At 41.6% G+C, this 25,095-nt stretch overlaps 1 protein-coding gene across 4 annotated transcripts in view; it reads left to right on the top strand.

Moving 5' to 3' along the window:
- Positions 1 to 9,717: 9,717 nt before the first annotated feature.
- DIAPH2 (diaphanous related formin 2) overlaps positions 9,718 to 25,095 on the top strand; it is a 5,141,990-nt gene continuing 5,126,612 nt past the window's right edge. For all 4 annotated transcript variants that reach the window (XM_069612994.1, XM_069612992.1, XM_069612991.1 and 1 more), the window contains exon 1: positions 9,718 to 9,852. In XM_069612994.1, coding sequence (XP_069469095.1) covers positions 9,718 to 9,852 — 135 coding nt within the window. The remainder of the gene's footprint in view (positions 9,853 to 25,095) is intronic.

Below are 25,095 nucleotides of genomic sequence, written 5' to 3'. Positions count from 1 at the left end.
AATTAAACAGTAGAGGGGAGAAACTTGCGCCCTGTGGGACTCCACAATTAACTGGTTTTGGTTTAGAAGAGTGTTTGCCCCAGACGATCTTAGATTGCCTATCCTGCAAAAATGATGACACCCAGTCTATGGCCTCATCAGAGCAGTTTCCTGATTGATCTAGGGCCTCTCGGAGCCTCCAGTGATCCAAAAGATCGAAGGCTGCCGAGAGGTCCAGTAGGATCAATAAACCAGATTTACCTTGGTCGAGGATACTTAGCATTTCTGTTTGCAGATCTAAAAGCGCAGATTCTGTGCTGTGGGCTGTCCTAAAGCCTGATTGTTGTGGATGGAGTAGGTTGTTGTCATCCACAAATTCCTGGAGTTGTTCGGTGGCAATCCTGTCAAGTATTTTTAATAAAAAGTTGCAGTTGGTAATTGGCCTTAGATTTGTGGGGGTCTTGTTGGTTAAGTTCAGGTTTTTTAGGTAATGGTGTTACCATGACCGTTTTGATAGCGGCTGGAACGTTACCATCTCTAAATGACGCATTTACCATTCTTGTCAGGAATGGTGCAAAAATAGCAGCGTAGTCAAGGATTAGTTTTGGGGGCAGTACATTTTCAGTGCATTAAGTGCATTTGATACTTGAGAGGGTTTTATTCATACCTTCCAGTGATATGGGTTTGAAATGGAATTTTGGAGTTTGTGAGTCGATCTTATCTGTCCCTGTATTGTCTGGAATAGGGATATTAGTTACCTTACAATTGGAGATTGTTTCTCTTGCCTTGATGATTTTATTGTGAAACGCAGTTTGCACTGCTTCACAGTCTTTTTGAGTGGGTTGAAAAGGGGGACATAGTGCTACAGGTTTTTCAATATTTTTAAGTATCTGGAAAAGTTTCCCAGTTGAATTAGATGCAGTAGCAATTTGTTCATTATAGTGATTTTTCTTTAAATTAGTTATTTTAGTCCTGTATGTTATGTCAGCTGTTTTTTGCCAGTTATTTTTGTTGTTTTCTGTATGGTCTGTTAGCCATATTCTTTCTAGTTTCCGCTTTTCCTTTTTGAGGTTCAAAGCTTCAGAATTAAACCATTTCTGGTGGTTGATATTAGGTCGGACTTGCTTGTTTTTTAGGGGAGCATGTTTGTTTAATATGTCATTCATGTGTTTGTTATACGTGGAGATAATGTCCTCACACAAATCTGTGTCCTTAGTATCAAGCATGATTTGCGTAATGCCTTCTGAAAAGATGCTTGGCGTGATTTTTTTTAGATTTCTATCTAATACCATTTTTGGAGAATTGTTAGGTTTAGCTGCTTTTGGTTTGAGCACTAACTTAGATTCAATTTTATAGTGGTCTGACCATATGCAGGGATATGTACCTAGCATCGTCATGTCTGTGTTATTAGTATCCAGTCTAGCTGGTTACCTGTGACGGCTGTGCGATCTTTATTTATTATGGTGTAGGAACAGTTCGATAGATCTTCCTCTAGGCTTATGGCATCAGGATCTTTGGTATAAGCCCTCCATCGATTTAAGTCTCCTAACAGTATTGTCCCTGAATTAGATGTTTTCAGGTTGTTCAATAGTTGGGTTAATTCATCATTGAAATCTGATGCAAGGGAATGGGGTCTGTAAATGACTATCAGGTTGATACAATCATTTCGAGTGTGTGTCAGTTTGAGGTGCAGGATCTCGCAACCTGTACATTGTATAGGAGCAGGGAAGAAATTAAGGTCTTGTTTGGCGATTATGGCTACTCCACCGCCTTTTCCTGTCACTCTATTATTGGTATAGATGGTATAATTCCTGGGCACGGCGATGTCAACTGTAGGCCCCATTGGTTCCTGAAGCCAAGACTCAGTGAGACACAGGACATCAATGTCATCTTCCAGGATATAATCATGAATATCCTGTGCATGTTTGTTTAGGGATCTGGTATTCAACAGTGTTATTTTGATGACACGAGTCGCGGTTTCAATTGAGGTGAGTTCTTTCTTGTCGGAATTTTTTTTATGTGGGACTTCAGTGTGGCTGATACAGGTCCTTTTTGGGGCGTGCATAGATTCTAATCTAGTGTTTACAAATGTTTGCACTACGTTTTGTTTCTGTAATATAGTAGATTTGGCTAGTAAATCGCATAGGTCTGGGTAGCCCATACCTGCTTAACCGGATCAGATCTATCCCTGGAGAAATTTGAGCAGAGTTTAGGGCCGTGTGCCGTTGGACGCCATGGACCGGCGTAGACCTGCTTCGTTGCAGAAGCGCCGGCGCTGAAGCGCCTGACGTTTCTTGAAATGGACGTGAAGGCACTCTGGGAACTGTAGTTCCTGACTGTGCAAGTTTGCGTACCTGCGGCGGCAATGGATGCCTGAAAAGCACTACTGGTACAAAGGTGAGTTCTGGGACTCAGAGTGCTGTTACAGAAAAAAACCACTGTTCAGTCAGTCTATTGCCATGCAACAAATGCAGTCTCCGTTTTTCAAAATAAAAATGCTAATGTGCATTTAACTTTCAAAGGTTGCCTTAAGTCAGTGCTTCCCGTTTTGCAAACAATATAAAAGTACTTAGGATAATATTGCTTCAGTCTTTAGGAGGCTGAGCTTCTATTCCAGCATACAATTACAGACAGCAATACGAGATAGTAGAGTGACTAATAACGTTTTAGTTACTTTAAGATGGTGCTTTGTGCGCTGCGCACTGCCTCCTCAAGCCTCCTGAGGCAGTCGAATCCTAAATGAGGGCAAGGATGAGAGGATACAAGTAGGGGTCCGCCGGGACCGGCGTAGACCGGCTTTGTTGCAGAAGCGCCGGCGCTGAAGCACCTGACGTTTCTTGAAATGGACGTGAAGGCATTCTAGGAACTGTAGTTCCTGACTGTGCAAGTTTGCGTACCTGCAGCGGCAATGGATGCCTTTTGTATGGCGAGGTTGTTCCCGGTCCAGAGATATGTCCAGCAGGCATGACAGTGGATGCATACAACATCAGTATGTGAGTCATCAAATAATTCCCCAGAGTCTATATCTTTAGATTCTAAGTTCCTTAATCGTGGTATTTCATAAAACCATGATAGGACATTTGCTCTATTCAACAGGAAAGGCTTTGTCCTTGGGAAAATGACGTACATTGCCAATTTTAAGGAAACAAAGTGCTACTTGACAATGTTGCTAAAGTCAACTTCTGTGAAGAAACGTTGTGGTTCTTCTGCAACAATCCATCTGGACAGCAGAACAATGGCTGAACGGGTTCGTAGTTGTATGTATTCACCCCTGGTGAGTTAGGAAAGGTAATCCCATCTGAGATTAGCAACTAGTGAACTTCTGGTGAAGACTCATAACAGACTGAGCTCTCCCCCCTAGAGAGTTTGCAGATAGCACCTTCAAAATAGAACATAATACAGTTATCAATGGAATTAGCTGCAGAGAGCCATCTTCACTTCCTCTTCATAGCTGCTTTGTTCTTGGACATTCTTTCTTTTCTTACATACATTTTTCAATAGGGTTAATCCTCTCTGATATTGATGTTACCACTTTCATAGGTAATTATGAAGTTTGCAAAGCCTTCTTTTTTAGGATTTCCAAGGATTTCCTTGAGGACTTGTTCTGTACTAAGGGCAAGCTTTTTCAGTTCTTTAATTCTTTCTATGTCTGTTATTTCTTGAACTTGAGAGATTTTGAGATTCCAACTCGAGGATGTTATTTATCTCGCTGCTGGAAGACTTTTGTGTACAATAGTATCGACCTGGGAGGGGGTCAGAAGGTTCTTGTGGGTGATGTGATGTTGCTGATGATTTTCTATAATTTCTGGACTCTCAAAGTTGCAAAGAGATGTTTCAATAAGAGGGAAGACAAAAGATGTAGTTTTGTTGTCCCCATATTCAAGTCATTGGTCTCGAACAAGCTTGATGTGTGAATCTTTAGTTCAGAATGGATGGGTTCGTAGAACTTGACCAACAATGCCAAAACAAAATTATGAGCAGAGAATATGTTAAGAATCTTTATAATCGAGTCTTGTAAAGTTTCTAATATTCCAAAGACTGAACTGTGTACATTTAAAGGGAATTGCATTGATTCTCAACGTGCTCTGAGGACATACCAGGAGTAACTGAAAGTGAGTCGCTTGTGTTTCTAGAAGACAACATCATGTTGTCAATTGATACGGTGTAAACCTCAACGGCGTTCACAAGCTGCATAAAAGTCGGGGAAGACAAATTCGATTTAGCGGTTTGCAAACTGACAAATGTCAAAGAATTTAAATTAGAATGACAAAGATCTTGTGAACTAATGACAGAGGTGTGTGCCTCTGGTTGAAGGACAATGGATGAAGTTCCAGTACGATTTTGACTTTCAGTCTAGAAAAAGTGAGTCATTTTCTGCGGGAAAGACCCATTCTGCAATGTTGGCATGTCTCTTACCCAGTGACTCTTCGGATGTATTGAGCACTCAGTAGACAGGCCGAGGTGTAATGCACTGGCGGGGAGCTCCCCCAGAGACTGATTATGGTGGAGTTTCGACTTGTTTCTTAAATTAAATATAATACAGTTGAATAGATCAAGGTTTAGTGCATGTGGAGGAGGGGAGGTGGTAGGGTATTATTAATACTACAGAAACACTAACCGCTGACCACTCAAACAGCAATAACTTCAAAAACTTCACTTTGAGGTGCACTCCACTTAGCACTGCATCTTTTTTAGCCCAGCCCCCTCAACTAGGTGTACAGGATGAGTGGGATCCAAGAGTAGCTAAAAGCATCCTCTGGAAAAACTGCAGTTTGCAATGCACTTCGCGCAACCAATGCTCTGCATTTTTTAGCTCAGCCCTCTAAACCAGATATCCATGAACAATGGAAACCAATGCCAAGAGCAGCAACACGCATCATTCCACCAAAAACTGCACTGCGTTTATAAATCAAGTGACATGTATTTTGAATTATTGTAGTGCTTTGGCTGTGGTTCTGAAATGTTTCCCATTGATAGGGTGGGATAATCCTTTGCCTCTGTGTCTTTAATAGAATTATGACTTTCTGGAACAAATGTGTTGAAAATCTGAATTCTATGTCAAGACCGGAGGCTCGGATCATACATGTGGATTTTAAGGAATATTATTTTTCTTGCTGATTAAAATGACCAGTTCTCATTTCTTCCTATCCCCTTCTTATAAGTGTTACGTGCTGGATCTAGGACTTTCCATATGTAACAGGGGTGGGTTGTTGTCGGTAGCACACTGTGCTAAAATGTGCATTCCCATGGGGAATTCATTTTTCTTGTGTTGTTATGTTGTGTGGTTTCCTTGTTCTCCCCCTCTTTTACATTATGTCGGCTGTCTATCTCAGATAGTGGGCCCACACAAAGGCAGTCGGTAGAGGACTGTCCTTTTAGACATCCGCTGAAAGTCTATGGGCCTTATTACGAGTTTGGAGGTAGCCATGCCCTTAATAAGGCCATGGCTGCCTCCAAACTTGGGTCCGGGTTCCCTGAATGAGGAAATACTGAGCCATTCCGATCTTGGAGGGTCTTGGAGGGCTCAATGGGAATGGGGAGGGAACTAACGGGCCTGTTAAAACGGGCGCGTTGTTAGCTCCCTGGTCCGCTCGGGGGACCCGCTATGGACGTCTGGTAAAACCAGACATCCAGAGCGGGTTCTGCAAGGGAACCTCGTAATAGGGCGGAATGGGTTTAAGGGCACAGGCACCTTTACCGGCGCTGTTAAACCCATTCCGCCTGGGTCGTAATGAGGTCCTATGTCTGTTTCGTTCTGTGTATTGTGTATCAAATACTTATTTGACCTGATAGAAATGTATATTTGCAAAATAACTAAAGAATATCTTTTTTAGAATAGTCTTGCAGTGTTTTTTCTAGAGAGAAGTGTGTGGACTAGTTGTACCTTTGTAGAAGCCTGCTACCCCTACCTGATAGTTATCCATTGTTAGTCTGTCAATGGTACATACCCTTGAGAGAGGTGTGGCTTCCCTTTGTGGCCATATTTCGTAGGCCACCATTAAGTGTTTCTAGATATCATGACAGAGGTGTGTGCAAAAATGACCTTAATAGTGGTTACAACAAACTCTGTTATTTGTGTTATGTACTCATTTATTTGGTTTCATTTAGTTGTGTGTTGTCTCCAATCTTGTTGGTGAACATCATTTTGGTCAAGTCTTACATCGAATGTGTTAAACATATTTGGATTGATTATTTTGGCATTGTAAGCTTGTCTAAATATGTGTCTCGGTTCATTTTTTGTATTACAATGTTGCTCTACTCTGGGGTTCACAAAATAATACCATCAAGATGTGATTTCATGAGAATGGCTGGAGGTAGCTAAACTCCAATCTCTAAATTGCTCATAAATACTGTCTCAATGAATTCCATGCCATTGTGAATAAGCAAGTTAGTGGAAGAGAACTTGCTCTACCAACAATCAGTCCATAATCTAAAAGTCGAAAATCAGAGGTTATATTCCTTGAGCAGATTCTTCACTCGTCCCATTTGCTATCTTTCCAGGTCTGATTTGTTATGGGATATATCTGCATTTTAGTAGATCAAAGACAAATCTATTTGCATCAAGTTGGAATGGCTACAGAACAACTAACCCGGGTAGTGGATGACTTTTTGATTTACTGGCCAAGAATCCTTCTGTTTGTCTCCCCTTACATTCCACATTCTGTTATTATTATAAAAAAATCATGTATGATGGTGTCTTGTGTCAATGTAGTAGTAACGTTTTGAGCAAGAATGTCCTATTGTAAAGGATAATGGCACAGGCACCCGCATGGATTCCTCGCCTGCCTCATTGCCAGCTGATTTGTCCTCCTCTTGCGAGGGAGCCCTTACATTTGGTCCATCCTTCGTTTAAGAAGTTGTAAGTAAGGGGTTTCACCAAGAACTTGGTGGTTGTCACTGAGTATGGAATTTAAGGTGTGCATCTACATTATATTCTTAACAGATTAATGTTCCATTCCTCGTATAAGACAAAGTCTGTGTTCTCTGAGTTGCAATGAATTACACATTTTGTTTTTTTAGATGTGGAATTTTTACTAGATATGCTTTCTTCTCAGTATGAGTCCAGTGGGAGGTCATCCAGTGTATTGGAAAACCACAAACCATTCTGCCTATTGGGGTTTTCTGTTTATGGAATCAACAATAAATAAACCATGCAACCATCGCTCCTTGATGACTTCCTATTCCCCATGTCTATGACCTTGTGCCACCTCATGTTAGGTTGGTCTTACCTTCCAGTGGCATATTGCGAGTTCTCGAATGCCTTCAATATCCTGCATTTTAGATCTTTATGGAAATCCGACTCCATTTGATTTCTTGGAAACTTACATTTTTTGTGGTGATGGCATCTTTCCATCAGCTGGGGAAATTAAAGATTAAAGCCCTTGGGCATGTCTCCTCTTTGTATTAGGCACTGCTGGACATAATAATCCTGAGGACTGGTCCCTAATTGTTGCCCAAAGCCGTTCCTCCACAGGGGTCTCCCTAATCGGGCACATCATCCATTGAAGGATTATATATCATCACTGATCTGAGCAAGCAATAGAAACACGTACAGAAAGTACAAACACTTAAGATAATGTATTTGCCAATTAAGGGAACTCTGAATACTGTAACAACCAACGATCTCGCTGAGGCACACGGGGCTATTCATCCAATGATTACTGCCTTGAGAAAGACTTAATGTCGAAACACGTGTTGGCTTTTTCTTCTTAAGAGTCGACCACAATAAGAAAAGAACACTCATAATTGTATACCATATTTATTTCAAGTCAAACAATTTAAGGGGACAAGTGTGACTAACTAGCACCACCTATTCTGTTGTCGTAAACCATCTCTCCAGTATCATGTCAATCAGGGGATTTGTCGAACTTCCTCTGTTACATCTCCCTCTTCTGTGGAACAGTCGCTGATGCACTTACTAAATGCACGCATGGCTGTTCTGTTTTATTTAAAAAGGGTCTTGAGTTTCGGAAAGTATGATTCCTTTTTGTCTATTTTAGAGCATCTGTTCATGAGCTTGTCCCTGAGTCCCAACACTACATATGGGTGAAATCTGCTGTTGTATTGGCCTATGTATGCTTTTAGGTACCTTTGCCTCCTTTTGTGCAAGGCAAATAGAATAGGGTAGGGATCTGCAACCCATCGTTCTCCATGTGTTTTGGACTACAACCCAAAAACCCCAAACAGCATACTCAATGGGGAGGGATCAGTTAAAAACATCTGGTGAGGCACAGGTTGCAGACCCCTAGCTACTAGGGAAATGGACGCCTATACTGGACTGAATCTATGGTCATCCCCATGGCAGAGATATGGAGGTCTTCTATATGGGCCTCTGCACAGACCTTCATTGCCCATCATAAGCATATAAAACCCATGAGTGAGTGCTGTCTGCCCCTGAACCATAATGTACCCTTCTCCCTCGTGTTCCTTGGATAAGTATGATTTACAAGTTTATTGCAATCTTTGACGTTTGCATCATGTCTTCTGCTTGAAAGATGTTTGATGGAGTAGCTTTGGTATCCCCACTAGGTTTCAAGGGGAGATAAAAGGGGGAAGAGGGGTAATGCTTGGATTATATATGTCAATCGTCATTACTCATGTTTCTCCGCTTACTTGTCGCATTCATAATCACCCCACCCTTGAGGAAGTGTCATTGGGCTGATTCAAGGAAGCGCTTGCCTTTGGATCAACAAGTCAAATAAAGGAAAATGAGGCCTCCTCGGGCAGTAAGAGTAAGGAGGTTAAAGAACACTCTCTCTGTGCTACTTAAAGGGAAACAATATGATATGATAGGTTATTTATAATGCGCTTAATACCCAGAGGTTTCTAAGCACCGACCGGGGATCGAACCTGTGTTGCTCCGTGTCGTCTTGCTTTCGAGGCGAACGCGTAGCTCCTGAGCTATCCTCCCGAATAGCCCAGAGATACCTAAATACGCGTCAGCTACACAAATATACTTCATTTAGTCATAGCTCTCAACTCACCCGCTTTTGGCGGGTGTCACCCGCCTTGCAAAGGGCTGACTCACCCGCCAAGCCTCCTGCACGCCCATTCATTCCAGTGGGCGTCTCACCCGCCAAAAACAAAATCGGGTGACTTCACCCGCCTTTGTGAGACAAATGGTTGAGAGCTATGATTTAGTTCTGAATTACGAAGAGGAGGAGGACTCAAGAGTAAGGAAAATTAACTTCATCGCCTGGGCATTCCCATAGTCTGATTCACAAGCCTGGCAACATTGGGAATGGGGAAATTCGCTTCATCCCTGTCATTGGAAGTCAGGCATACGCCCATGCAAGGTGAGCTGTCATAGTGTTAACAGATTGCTACACTTTAGCATTTCAGTTATCCTTTCAATGTCCACATTAACAAGCCATATAAGGAAAGCAGAATCCAGTTGGAAAACATGAAATAAATAATAATGTAACACCTGCTATATTTCTGAAATGTCAAACAAGATTGCCAGAATTTGAAATTGTATTGACAAATGAAACGTGTATCTTCCTCCCTTTCAATGATGTATTACTAACTATTTTGTCCTCGTTTCATGCTATACAAAACAGGACTCTGAGTAACCCCAAATGGTATCAAATGTATCCGACGGCAGCCCACAGTAGAATGAATGCGGTGCCCTGGTTATCAGCTAAGCAGAACAAGCAGCACAGAAAAAACGAGCTCTCTTTGAAGTAGTGTTTACTTGAAGCCATTACGGAACGTGTCACATGACAAGGGCGCTGCTAAATGAAGAGGAAAAAAAAAAAGCTAGTCAGTACGGGTTCTTCCTGTTTGTGGTATTTGGTGCTGCAGAAGCTCAAAAAAGCAGCTGCAGAGCAGAGCTGTAAAAAAGAGTTGTTAAAGCTGCACAACATGGAATTCGTGAGTACCCAATTTCAGAGAAAAGATGAAATCTGGCTTTCCCGTCCTTGCCCAGCAGCCCCAGCGCGTGTCAGAGAGGGAGAGAGAGAGAGAGAGAGGTGGAAAGGAAAGCATTGAGAGATGAGGGGGTGGGAAGTCCTGCTCGCTGGAGCTTTAACCGGATTTGACAGACCTGTCAGGCGCCTGTTGCCCTTAGTTTCTCCTCTGCTGACAGTGGGTGTGAAGGGGACCAGGTGGAAAGCTCATTCCAGCAGGGCGCTGATTTACTGCCTCTCCTAGTCGCTGTCGCTGAAGCATGCGTGCAGCATTTTCCCGGTGACAGAAGGATAATAACTGTCAGTCCCACATGTCCGCTGCCTGTTCGGCTGGACATGTAGACGCAGGGTGTGCCCAGAGTCTATGGGGGAGCTTGTAGCCCGGCGAAACATTGTGCACGTGGGACAGATGGGGAGTACACACCTGCCGCTCTGGCTTTCCCTTTCTGCTAGATTCCCTGTGCCTGGCACCACGTCAGCTCCTAAAATGCACATGTCAGCGATTGCACTTTCTTTACTCGCACGGGGAAGTACTTTCTTTCACAGGCTTGACGGGCACAGATGCGCTGTTTCTAAACTTTCATCTGTGTTGGCTTTAAAGTAACTTTGCTAAGTGCTGAGGTAAATCACATTCGTGAACATCCGCACAGAGCGAGATTATTTTTTTTCCTTCACTTTCACCACTGTAGTGATTTTGAGAAAACCGCTGTTAAAAAGACACTCGAGGCGATGCCTGTGGTTTTCGCATGGCATTTTTAGCTCCGCTTCACTCTCCTTATACGCCGCCTCATTAATAAGTAGCAGAGGGACAGTAAACGGAGTGTGTGTTTGTGATTATTTGCAACATAATATTTATATTGGGAAAGTGCTCTGCTTGCAGTTCCCCAGGGTCCTGTTAAGTGAAGGATTCACACGTGATTGCTGATGTACAGTAAATAAAATACTAAGTGATCTTGAGAACCCATTGTGTTGGACAACTTAACTTTTGGGGCGCACGAGTGTGCTGCCAGAACAGTGCAGAATTTACACTTTTGGAGTGTAGTTTTTTCCGAAGTCGAAAATGGGTTATGTATGCAATGGCAGCGGTGTTCAACACAACACACCGTTGAGATTTGCAATGCGCGCGCTACAGGCACTTTAAACATCCCGTGGCCACTGTTTTCCTAAAGTGTAAGGGGACTGAAGGTCCTGTGCGTAAAGAATGAACGCGTAACACTGAAGAGACCGCCTGTTGCTATTGTTGCACAACCCGAAACATTTTAAGTAACACTTGCACACAGCTTGTAATTCATTCGACACGGGGTGGGAGTCGTGCACAGAAAATAGCTTTCAGTATTGGGCAGTCGCGTGCGTTTCTTTGTAATCATTTATTTGTGCACACATGCCACATTTGAGTGCTTGGTGAAGATACGGTACAGGAAGGCTTTTATGCAATGTTCCTGTAAATGATATGACATGACATTTATAGCGCGCCTATGCACAAGTTGTGAAATGTTGTGAAAATGTGATGTGGATTGTTGTATTGGAATATGGTTTCAGGCATGTGTTTTTTAAAAAAATGTTTTACCTTCCGAGTAATTAGAACATGTGTGTACACGTATATCTGGCGAACAATAGAAAGACAGCAAGTTATGCGTTTTTTGTGTTGTTTTTAACCCGAACGTGTGTCACCTTTGCTATTTGAGAAACTAGTGAATACAGGAGCTTAAGGCATTTGACATGTTCAGCAGGTTATAACGACGCGCCAGTGTGCATACTAGCCTTGTGTTAATGTGGCATCCTAGTAATGATGTGATATTTATATAGTGCCTTAATCCAACGCGCTTTACAGAGCAGACATTAACATACAATATCACCCAACAGAAATTGGTACTACTTTTTCAACCTCAGAAGGATAAAAGGCTGAGTTGGCCTTGCCAGGATTTGAACCTGCGACCATGCTCAGATCGCAGTAGCGAGCGCTCAACCCGCTGAGCTATCCTACCCGGCCATAGTAAAAGGCAGGGTTACTTCCAAAGGGATGCCATGTGATCCAAACCTGGATTCATTGTGACAGTAACATGCTCCTGATCTAGGGCCTATGTAGGGGATAACTGATGTCTGAGATCTGCTTTTTGGGACAGGATTCTTAATGGTACACAGCTGTCATTGATTTTAGCGGTTGGTAGGGGTTTACAATTTGTGCAGGGTTTCCTTTTAACTTGTGCACTATCATTAAATACATGTAATATGTAAAGTAATATGTAAAGCGTAATTTATTGGTGTTTTGCTCGTTTGAGGTCTCGGCATAATATAAGTAACATCCAGCGCGGAGAGTTCTTGAAAGTATGGCATTCAATGAAATGACTGACGTGTTGCTGGCACAAGTAGCCGGGCGTTCAAGTGTGGTTATGTCCGTCTTGAAATGTATGGGGAACTCCTCTATTCTTATTTATGTGGACATGGGATTTACACTCCTTGTTGGTTCACTGGTAAATCTCTTCCCCTCCCCCCCAAGAATATGAGTAGGGAGCCCTTTGATGCGGTCTGGGATAGTTCTCGCATTTGGAGGCTGCTGTATTTGCCAGTGAGCAGGCCAGCACTACACTGTGCCGCAGATGGAGCAGGGAAGGAAATGCTGTCATGCGTTCCCGCTGGAATAGGGCCTTAAGACGCGACCTCATTTCCTGTCACCGACAATCTTTCTAGCTCCAGTAGTCTGCCATGTGTTTAATCGCTGCACTGTCCTATCTCAAAGTTAACGGATCACTGATTAGTCTATAGAGGGGGGGCAGTGGGGTATTTTCGCCTGGGCAATGGATCAAGGTGATAAGGTTGTGTGTGGCCAGAAATGGAACCTGCCAGTGCCTACTGATTTTTTGTTTTCATTGCTTTTTCCCCCCTGAATATTCAGCTACAATGTGCTCTTTGGAGTTACTTCAAAACTTTTATATGGACAAACTAAGCAGGAGTACTTGTGCTTTTCATATTGATTTCCAGAACAGGAACAGGAACAGGTTTATCTAAAACTCTTGTGTTTACTTGCACGGTTTCTATGTTTGGATTGGAAGTGATTGTCCTACTGTCTTGGAATGTCTCCCCAACAACATATCACTTCAAAATTATGGCACCATGCATTCTGCAACCATCTCTATAAAATAAAAATAACGCCAACACAAAGGGGTGGGGCAGGGGGGTCCCGAACAATGTATTTTTTGCTCAGGGGGGCCTTGGCATAAAAAGTTTGACAACCACTAGCTTAAGGTGTCATATGTGACACGGGGCCCACTTTGTGGAGATGCAAATGTGGAAATTGAGCAAGCAGCGTTTCACAGTCTCTCTAAAAAATCTAACATTTTGTTCAGTCGCTTCACTTAACCAACAAGGGGGCTACTAGACATGTCCCCACTTGCTGCTTGAACCTGTGATGCCATAACGTTAAGTCATTAGTGTCACAGCTACTTTGGTCTGTGTGTTCATTTTGTAAGTAGGAAGTTGATATTCTCTGCAATATTATTGGGACCTTGCCTATGCAAATAGAGCTCTCCCTATAAATGTTTGCATATTAATTACTCAGAGAACAATATTTGCATACACGTCTGTTCAGAGAAGGGACGAGAAGAGAACACAGAGCCTTTTTTTGTAAACTGTGGTAATTGCATGTAGAGGACCACCAACGTTAGCACTTACATGCTGCTGTGTGCCCTGCATCAAAACAAGAGTTGTGAGAGAAGATAGGTGAAATCGCCTTTATTCTTTCATTTTACTCTGTTTTCTTAGACAATAGGAATACTGCTTCCAAATAGTACTTGACATATGATATTTGCAATGGATTCCTCTAGAATTCACCAGTTGTAAGCATTTGCTAAATATCCATGGATTACGTAGGAATCAATTCATTTCAGACAATTGTCAACATCCCTTGCTGGCGTAAAATGAAGAGGTTTTCGTGTGGAGAGAGGGAGGAACTCTATTTCATCGCCCACTCCACCTGCAAAATCTTTGTAAAATATCCTGGAGCGGTACAGCAAGGCATACACTGCTTCATTCCTGGTTTTACACCTTCCTCTGGTACTCTCCTCGATGTATAAAATAAGCCCCACAACAGTAGCGATCCAGCAGAGGGGTGCACAGGGCTCCACAGTACAGGAAATGGAACATGTTGGTGCAGTTCAGTAACGTTTTTCCCTGCTGCTGCCACCTCATCAGGAGGTCCCTGTGGCTGGGAGAAAGTGTCCTGAGGGCACATTCTTTGGCACCCTGGGAGACAGTTTTCACACTTATCTTTGTTTTGACCAAAGTTCTGCTAATGGGAAGCAGTTTAGTTTAATGGCTGCAGCCACCACATTCCCATTTGGGCCATTATTGAGGAGGCAGGGGATGACTTTCATAGCTGTCATGAGCAGGACAACACATATGCCAAAAGGTACCCTATGACGGGCCTCACAATCCCTACTTTAAAATATTTCTTTTGTTAGCAGCTCTTTTCTTATACATGAGTGTTTAGACAATTGGTGACGTGATGGGACGTTTCCAAGTAAAAGACCCGAAAGCACCCCTTTTGCCTACCACATTTCTGTCTGCTACCAATACAATTCAATTCATTAAAGCAATAAAGTTAATTCTAAAAATGATATGTGAGTGTGTGTGTATATTTGTGATCAAGCGCTCAGTGTAGCGTTAAACGCGTTGTGTTGCAGGTCGTGCACCACGGCGTCCTGCCTCTGTCTATGTGTTGCTGCTCTTTCTCAATTGTGTTACATTTTCTACATTGTTTATCATTAAAAAACATCTGTATTCATTACACAGTGTTTTTCTTTTTTGTCCGTATTGTGGAGTCCACATTGGGCCGGCGGGAGTGCGGTTCCCCTTTTCCTCCTTTCAATTGGACCGTGGCCGTGTAGTTATGGTTAAGTTGCTGTTTCAAATTGTATTCTAACTGTTTGTAGTCTTTCACATAATTTGTTGACAATCTTGAAGTACACATTATTTCGTAAATTTTGGCTTTAAGAACATTAAATACACATTTGTTAGGTTAGCTGGCAATCTCTGCTTTAGAGTAATGGTGCTATCATTACATTCAAACCATCCAGACTTCTTTTTAATGTATGCAGTGTAGTGACCTGCATTGGTTGTTTGGTTGTAGCTCCTGCATGGTAGATTATTCCTTCTGTTGTAAAGGTTTTCTTTCCAAGTGACACTTGACCGTGTGTGAATCCAGTTAGTTTGCAGTTGTTTTTGGTGCCATCTGCATTATAACGTAGAAGCATAAGTATTATGTAGGCACTATGTGATTGTATTAGTAAGGTGAAGCGATTGTCTGAATTGCAAATACTACATAATCTGCCATGGTTTGCATTTTGTACAAGTTGCTGAAATGGAATGCTCTCACAATTTGGTACGGAAATGTACACAAATCACTCATTTGGGATTTCTTCCTGTATCACTTTGCTACAGAGAGTGCATGTATGTTTCCACATGTACGAAATTTGGAAGATTTCATTTACAGGTATTTTTTTGTTTTCCAATACTAATAGTATGTACGTTAGAAATTCTTGTGGATCTTCTTGTGAGGTCATAGTGAGTATCACCATTCCAGCACAGTCGTCCAATTGTTGCCTTACTCCTTGAACACTGTATGTGTTGTCAGGATTGCTTGTTGCATTTCTATGCAGCACTAACATTTGCAAACACAATTGGTCTGTACCGTGCAGGTAAATATTGTTAACAATTGGTGGCAATTGAACTAGAATATTCATTGCTACATTTGCATAGCAATTTACCCCACTTTCATTTGCAAATTTGAATGGTCCAGCAAGTTCTGTATCTGAGTGCATTTTTCGGTTTTTCTGTTGCTTCTTTGCCAACGTCCCTGGTTTACATTCCCTAATAGGTTGTTCTATGTTTGCGGCAATTGATGAAATTGTACCTTCTTTTCATTTCTTTGCGGAATTTGCTGTTGAATTCTGTTGCATTTCTGTTTCATTTACTTTTCTTTTACCACGTTTCACTTTATCTGGAACAGGGTATTGTTTCAGATGAGGGGTGTACAGTGAACGCAATCTATTGTATTCTAGAATGCAAGGAATATCAGCTTTGACTTTACTTGAATCAAAGTTTATTAGCAATAGACCGTCAAGTGTACGTAAGCATGATAATGCTACATAGCTCATGCCTTCCTTAAACACTGTTTCCCATATCTATCAATGCTTTCTCTAGGGTAAGACCTTGGGATTTATGAATGGTAACTGCATTTGCAAGAGCTAGAGAAAATTGCTCTCTACGTACATACATGTTTTTGAAGTGAAGGAATCGAGTAATTGAGCGCCCTATCCTTTTCACTTCTGAAACTTTATCAAAGCGAATATTTACAAACTGAATGTTGCTATCACGTGGGTATGATTGAAAGCCAATAACTGTGCCCAGTGCTCCATTAACTAGCCCTTGCTCTACGTCAAGGTTATTTTTAAGCATTACTCGACAATTTAAGGATAATTTCAATATTTTTTCCAACCCAGCTGTTTTGGAGATTGAATTTTCAAAACTATTTAGTCTTGTTGTGGCTTGCTCACACATGGGTACTGTCCTACCATGTACGTCTAGTTTGTCTGTGGCGCTAATTTCTATTATTGGTTGCATTTCTTTCTTTAACATTGTTTCATTGAATTTGCAAAGAGTTGTTCGTTATTATTTTTAAGTACTTCTTGCAATCTGAGATGAATCAAAGCCAACATTAGTTTGGAGACCATGCTCACTTCATCTATTAGTAACATTTTCATTTGTTTCAATACTCTATGTAATTCCATTGCAGCTTCTGCAGAAAGTTTGTAGTAGTCTAATTTATTTTGATGCTCTACTGGAAGCATTAGTAATCGGTCTAAAGTCACACCGCCTATGTTGTAGGCAGCTAAACCTCTGGGGGCCGTTACAACAGCTGACAGTTTGTTGTTTGTCAGTTGTTGAATGAACTTGCTGATGATTTTGATTAAGAATGTTTTCCCTGATCCAGCTTCACCACTGACGTACAGCAGTATAGGTTTGTAATTTTGACAGGTACATTCTTTATTTTCGTGTTGTACACCATGCACAATTTGTTTTGTTACGTCTTCAAAAATGGTGCGCTGATCGTTGTTAAGTTTTGCTTGTTGTACAGTTAAGTCTTCTGTATCTTCTTGATACTGATACATGGTGTTTTCTACTTCTGCCATAGCTACTTCAGCCTCATTTGCTATTAGTGGTTGTCCTAGTGGTTCTTGACTTCCTGTTACAGAAGGTTGACTACTGTTGGTAGAGTACTTATCTAGTTGGGCCTGAAGTTCTTCTTCCTGTTGCTGCTCATTGTGTAACATTGTTTTGTAATGCGTAAAGTTCACATCGGTGATAGTGCTTTCATTTGCTTTGAAAGCATCTTCATAGCAGTCATAATTATCTAGTATGTCTTCCTCTTTTCTCCATGGTTTGAAAAGTTGTAACAGAGACATGTAATATAGTTCTTTCTGTTGAGGAGTTCTTAATGACAATTTTACATGATTAATTAAGCTTCATTTGGTAAGTTTCTCTAAGCTCCCTTCACAATCGGTCACTCTATATCTACATTTGCTTTCATCGGGTTTTACATTATTTTTGCATGCAAAGTTTTGAGCTATGCGGTATAGTATGTGTCCAGTAAATTGTTTTTTATAATGTCTTGGCTGTTGGGATCATTTCTGGCAATTGTTTCTATGTCCTCATATGATTTTAGCACTCTTTTTTTTTTCTAGATTTTGCAGGACCAAGACTGACCCATACTATGTTGTCTGATTTTCCATACAAAGCAGTGCCGGTTAAACGATTTGCTGCTTTATAGGCCCCACATTCTCTGAGAGAGCATTTTTATGCCTAAGCTGTACAATTTCTGTGATAATGTTTTGTCTGATGCTAGGTCATCCCAGAGGTCTTGAAGCTCTGTTTTTTCTGCTTTTGTTAAGTAGGCTGTAACATATTGTGCAACAACTGTTGAATTGTCTGCAATGTACTGCACATCTATGTTTGCATTCCATAAGAGGGCAATGATTGGATTGTAATCATTGATATATTTTGATTTTCCCCTTATTTTTATGTAATACATGTTTTTAGGCAATTTACCTTTAACACTATGTCGAACTGAAGATATTTATTTATTTATTTGCATTTGTTAAGCGCACTTGCAGCCCATAAGGCATCGAGGCGCTGTTACAGAGGATACGCAGACTTAAGATTACAGAGAGGTGCCAGGAGGGCTCTTTGTTACAGATTGGCAGGCATATATGCAGTGGATGATACAGATTCAAGTTAGACAAAGAGTCTTGTTTTGATAGCCTTACGAAAGGCTAGGTGGGACTCAATGAGTCTTAGGTGAGGTGGCAGAGCGTTCCAGTGCGTGGCTGCTTGGGTGGGGAAGCTGGAGCCACCAGCGCACACTTTAGTCAATATGAAGTTGTTTACTTCGCCTGTTTCTGTAACTGGTCTAGGGAAACTGAAGCGGCATTTGGTGTAGTATTTACCTTTGTTTTTGTATTTGCGGCGACAATATTTGCCACATTTGTGTCTTTGAAATTGTAAAATCTGCCCATGCAGCTCACTATGTGTCTGTTGTGAAGGGATTTCACATGTGACATATTTTTGGATAAACTGCAAAACAGTGCTATCACTGTCATGCCCATATTTCGGTGCACCTTTGATCCATAACAGCATGTGAATATGTGGTGCTCCTCTCTCTTGATATTCCTTTCTCCAAAAGAAGTGCCGCACTTCTCCAAGGGGTGGAACAGTTTTATTGCAAATAAAGTGTAGCATGGCAATGAAACGATGATGGAAATATCTTGAGACATTAACTGGATCTAGAGAGCAAAGTTCTCCAGGTGTTAATATATCTATGTTGTTTTTGTTGCTGTTTGCTATGCGTAGGAACTCATGTAAATCTTCCCATGCATATTCTGCACAACTTATCGTAACAAACCAAGTCAGAGGTCCAAGGTTTCTGATCATGCAACGCACGTCTCCGTGCCGTCTGAACCAGTATTCCTTTGTACCACGCATGTTTGCAAACAAATTTGTTATATTGATTGTAAAACCTCATCTTTTTCCTGTACTTTTTGTATTAACTGCATAGCTGACATATTTTGAAAGTGGGTTCCAGATTTAAGAATGTGTGCAACTCCATAACATAGTGTTGCTAATTCACTTTCATAGAGTAGGTGGAATATGTATTCCCAGATTTAGACAAAATGTGGATCTTGCGAATACATTCGTAATGAGCGGTATTCTGATGCCCCAATCTGAGTGCGTCTATCATCGTATCTTCCACCTTTGTCAGTAGGAAATAGCAGTGGAAAAGCACATGGTTCTATACTTTCTTTTCCCAAATACTCATTGATTACCCTTTGGTTTGTCGCATTTGGTAAGTTTCTAGTGCATCATCTACGCTTTCATTGGATTGCAATGGATGAATTGTGTAATGGTCCAAAAGAGTGGATACTGTAGCTGGATCCAGAAGTTCGAAATTGTCCAGTTTCTGATGGCTCTTGAATTATTTCAGTTGTTTCCCTTAAACGTTCATCAATATTTATTTCCTTGTAGTACTCATTATTGTCTTTTAAATATTGGCTTTCCTAACTTTGTGTAAGTCCACTAATTGTTGCCAAGTTTTTTTGTCCTTTGTTGGTACCCCATTTACCAAGACTATTAAAGAATGCTCTATTGAATGTTCCACTCCTAGAGTGTGTACATTTTCCGTTAGATCTAATGGCAGATAAACTACTTTGCCACAAATGCCTTTCACCAATTCAGAGGAAGGTCATTTTGCTGTTTTTGGAGGAAGGCGTATAATTGCTTGAAATGGGTGAACTGTTTGAATTATTATGCTCTCATACAAATTGAGTTGTTGCAGGATTTTTGGTAATGGAAACAATTCCAAATTATTTGTAATAGCACGTGAAGCAGAGTGGTTGTTGTCTAATTTTGCAGCACAGTAACTGCAACATATTAGGCGTTCAGTTAGTTCATATTTGTTTTCAGCTAAAAGGTACAAAGCTAATTCATATCATTTAGAGTCTTCATTGTGTTCTATTTTGTATGATATGTCCACATTTTTTGTGTTCCTTTTGTAAAACGTTCTGCAGCAAGACACACACACATGGTTTGTACTTCAGCCGATGACCTTTTTAAATTTTACTATATCTTTTCTGTATGTGTGCAATAGAAGATTGGTATGTGCAGAATTGTTGCTACTATGTTCCAAAACTGTGCATTTTGTAAGTGGCTCTCAGTTCGGAAATACTTTTTCTGAATACGGTAAATTTCTTCTTGTAAGTATTTGGGTGTACCATGCAGAAGAGTGGTATTTAAATTGCCTAATTCTGCAGCTGGACTTTTTGCATAGTATATTTTATACACGAAATTTCTTACATTGGAATTATGTATTGATATTCTTTTGATATCATGGAAGGAACTTTTGCAAATAGGCCCAGAAATGCAGGCTAATGAATGTCCTTTTAGTCCTGTGTCTTTCAGCACTGGACAAATATCCATATTTTGCAACACTTTCATTTTACATTTATCTTTACCTTTTACATATTGATCGAGGAACTGACGTAAAGATTTGAAAGCTGTTACGCTCACCTGGTTCCCACGGGGGCGTCGACCGGAACTGGGCCGCTGTTGTTTCCACCAGTGTGATGTGTAGCGCCGAGATGACTGACTGGACTGGCCCGCTCTGCCTAGTTTGTCTGGCTCGCAGGAATATTCTTCTGCAAAGGAGAAGGGGAATTAACCACCCGTGGAATTGAGTGTCAACCCACCTTCCCCACTCCCGTTGTCTTCCCACAGATCACTCTTGATGTCCCCTCCTTAGTCTCACCTGATGGTTTGGAAGGATGAGCTCTCCATCCTGCGTCGACGGCAGGGGCGCTTTGATGACCAGTTACTTCACTGGCGTAGAGGAATTGGTGAGTTCCAGTGTTGACTCTAAAGTCCAATTGTTCATAAGAGTTCAAATGTCTGATCTTCACTCTGTCCGATTCCTTGCAGGTTGCCGATTAATCCACTCGAAGATTTCCAAATGGCAATTGGTAAGATTCAGGTAAGTCTATTGTGGTTTTCCCCTTAGGGGCCGGGGTACGGGGATGAAGCAGAGTTGACTGCGCCGACCCGAGATGAGGTGAGTACCCCCGTGGTAAATCGGGTAAGTCCTTGGGGGTAGCTTGTATAGCCTTAGAGAGTCCCCTTGCTCACCTTGCTGTCTTTGTCTCCTTAGGTGTCAGAGGGCGGCCGCGAGATGGAGAGAGCGTGATGGAATGCTGAAGTACCGCCAAGCAGGTGAGTTCAGCGCGGCGCCGTAGGAATGCGAAGCGATGCTTCAAAGACTTCTGTCTTTCAGCTCTGTGGCGAAATGGATCAGGATTCAGGTAAGGATTAAAGTTAAAACTCCTGTTCTAACCTTTATCCTTCTTTTCGTCTTGTTTCAGGAGTCCCAGGACTGAAGCGGGCGTGGCTGAAGACTGGATCTGCTGAAAACACGGTGAGCGTTACGCTGCAGCAAGCAGAATAACGCGAAGCACGTGTGGCTGTCCGGGCGTGGTTTAAATAGCCTTGGAAGAAGATCCAGGTAAGTATTCTTCCACAGCCCCTTCCAAGTAACAAAATAGTCCCTTCAGTAAAATAGTCCCTCCTAAGCCTCATTTGGCTTGAGTCGTCATGCAGCATGGTCTGCCTCAGGTGAGTATGCAGCATGGTCTGCTTCAGGTAAGTTATCAATAATGAGCCTGGCGCCCATGGCGCCAGGACTGACTTTATCTTTATGAGCCTGGCGCCAGGACTGTACCCAAACAGCCCCTAACTGGGGCTTTTGGGCATGCTCCAAGTGGCATGATGCCTGCTTCCGGGGCTGCTGGGCCTGGTCTGGTCTTCCGGGGGCAGGCATCATGACAAAAGCTTTGTCTGGAATGGCACACATTGATGTGCACGGCCATTTGTATACTGGACGGTGCGGTTCTGCTGAATCGAGAGGTAATTCTGAGTTTTCGGGCGATAGTTTTGTAAGCAGTGTTTCTTGTTCCATAATGGTAGTTTTGATTTTCTCATACCCTCGTCCACTGCTATGCATGGCAATTGTGTTTATTTGATTTTGTTTGTATGCTTCTTCATTAAAATAAGGTTCTGTGGTTGTTGTGTGACTCCATTCACCACCACACACATGTAAGAAATTATTTTTGTTCACATTCCGTTTATTGCTGAGTTTCTTTTGTAGTTTGGTACTTACTTTTGTTAGTGCATTCATCCCATTTAACACTAATATGAACAACTTCCTTTTGAGAAGGATTGCACTGTCCACGAGAGCTTGTAGGATTAACTTTCTACTGTAGGTTTTAAGAGGTGAGGATGATTTCAGTCCTCTTCTTAGTAGATTCTGAAGGACTCTGTGACAAAACATTTTTGCTAAAATACTTTTTTTACTATGGGTTCTTCTTACACTGTCAGGATTATTTGGAACATTGTTAGCTGTACTGGTCGGCATTTTTTTGACAACATTTTTGTGTTTTGTGACACTTTTTGATGGAGGAGGTACAGTTTCGGTAGTTGAGACTTCCTTTATTTTGTTACCCAACTGCATTAGCTGGTTTGTACCAACATTCTGTACAAACTCTACAACAGGTGGATGCTTACATTGGGCACCTTTATTTTTATGTGCTCCACTTCTGAGTTTCTTTCTACGGAGTTGCTTTTTGGTAGGCATTCTTTGGTGTCTGTTGACAAAAAAATATATACTTTGGTCTGTTGTCCAATGTATGTGTGCAGTGTGCATGTGTGCATGAGTCTGATGAGTAAAGCTCTTTGTCATGGTGTGTCGACGTGCATTGAACTCCTGCAATGATTTGTCAAGGCTACTTTTCTGTTTGTATACTATTACAATGTGCTTCATATGAGAGTGCAAAGTGACCTACTTGTGACGAGAACCATTATTAATAACCGAAATGCCAAAAAATTACTACAGCAATTTCTTTTCACAATCTAACCTTCTAAGGACTACGTATGTTATTTGAGTACCAAACACATAGGGATTTGTCAGCCGTTCTGCCTGTTATTCTTTGTTCAATAAATGGATATTTGTCACACGCTGCCTCTTTCAGGAGTAGTTACAATATAAAGGTTGTACTGTACTTACTTTTTTTGTGCAAGATGAGCAAGTTTCTTCGGATATGTCGTCTGCACTGTAGATGCTGTTGATTCTCAGGAGAGTAGTCTTCACTGCGATTCAAAAAAAGAAACTCAATTACTTTGTGTGTTTACAGCAGTGATGATACTGCACACATTAATTGTGCTTCTTTCATCAGAGCATTCAACTTTCATATTTCAACCCAGTGCACGTGTACATTTCACTTCTCTCTGTGCAGTCTTTTAATGGTACTTCAATCTGGTACTTGAAAGTCCTTCAAAATAGCTAAAACTTTTAGGGTATGGAAATGCCTTGTTGTTTACAAAGTGTAATATGCATAGGAGAGAGGTTTGTAAGCGATAGGGCATAGTACAAGATGGGGAAACATTTTCTACTTGTAAATTAAAAGCAAGTTGCCGAAAAATCGGGAGACCCTCAGACGGAAATGTCACCACCGCAATTGGGAGCGCTTTCTATTCTCATACGATCACATTGCAAGTAGCATTACTGTAGGCCTTACAGAGTACACAACTCCGACATTTTCACATACAAAATTGAGTTCTGCCCCAAATAGGCATGCTTGCAATGTATGTACAGGTTATGCGGGTGACAGTAAGCAGTCATGCGATTTGTGAATGACAAATCGGACATCTTGCACTTTAAAAGGGGAGCGTTGTTATGTATTCCCTCTGGATATTTAGCAGCATCATTTTGTATAAATTAAATCATAAGGGTTCCACATGTTCTCTGATTAAAAATACATACCTGTTCTCTATACTCATGCATGTGCATGTGCATGGAGCTGTTTGTACGTAGAAATTCGTAATATTTGCACAGTAGCTTGTCAAGTAGGTGCTTTGCAATGATATGCGACTTCCATTCAGAATCATCAACAGTAATTTTGAAGTGCGCAATGTTGATGACAGAGTTAAAACTGGCGATATTCAATGTGATTGGTGGATGCTTGTGCGATTGCTTAGTTGTGTCCAATGAGGGACTCACTTTGGTACCTCTGTAGAAAGGGTGGAAGGACTGGGTAAGAGTTACGTGCCGCAGGTAGGCACCGCTTGTCCACTGGTAGGGCGTGTCACATACGGGTTTCTAAAGCAAATCCTGCATGGAAAGGCGACTGTAGACATCAGCCAATCAGATGTTCACATTACTCTTTTGTGTCGAAAGACGTTGTGCACGCTGAAAATGGCAGAGGTGGAGAGGGTCAGGGTTTTGATGCTCGGAGATGTTTTTGTGCAATTCTTACAACACTATGCCGAGAGTAGGCATGTGGCACACCATTTCGATGTGAGAGGAGTGGAGGTGGTGTGGAGCACTGACACTGATGCTAATGCTGCATCAATTCTGCAAGTTTGTAGAGACATGCTTACAATGACAACTCCTCATGTGGTAATTTTGCACTACAGTGCTTGCCATTTGGGATACGTGACTTCACGTACTTTGCTGGCAGATTTGGCACAGTTGGTTGAAGCACTCATGACCATCTTCCCAACATTGAAAGTCATTTTTTCTGCTTTACTCCCTAGAGTACAATGGAGCAACAATTCTGTTTTTTGTCCAGATCAAAGCATCGGGAGGTGTATCATCAATCGCAGCATGCGTGCATTCATGCTACAAGCTCGTATGTTATTTTGCTGCCATGATAACATTGCTCCAAGCAATGCGGGTTACTTTGAAGGAGATGGTGTTGTGCTATCTTCTTTGGGAAATGCAATGTTCTTTTGGAACCTAAGGCTTACTTTAGAGAAGGTTCTGTAATGTTTGCAAGAGTAAAGCAAGGACAAAAAATACAAAAAAATACATAAAATACTAGATGTCTGTACGATATCTGGCCAAAAATAAAAAAAAGGCTCTTTTCAGAGCCTACCTTAAAGGGGAATAGTACTTTAATGTAGAGTTGTCACGCTCTGATCCTCTACATGTCCGTGAACATGGCGGTAGTTTGCAGCCAGCACACATCACCAACGGGAATTCAGGGGTGGAGACGTATGTAAATGAGAATGAGCGTAGCTAGGGATTGGTCCATAAAGTTCAGTAGGAGTGTTC

This window comes from Ambystoma mexicanum, chromosome 5p, assembly GCF_040938575.1.
Source record: "Ambystoma mexicanum isolate Mex_15411 chromosome 5p, UKY_AmexF1_1, whole genome shotgun sequence".
Classification (NCBI taxonomy): Eukaryota; Metazoa; Chordata; class Amphibia; order Caudata; family Ambystomatidae; genus Ambystoma; species Ambystoma mexicanum.
The sequence above is the reverse complement of the archived record's forward strand: the minus strand, read 5'-3'. Positions and strand labels throughout refer to the sequence as shown.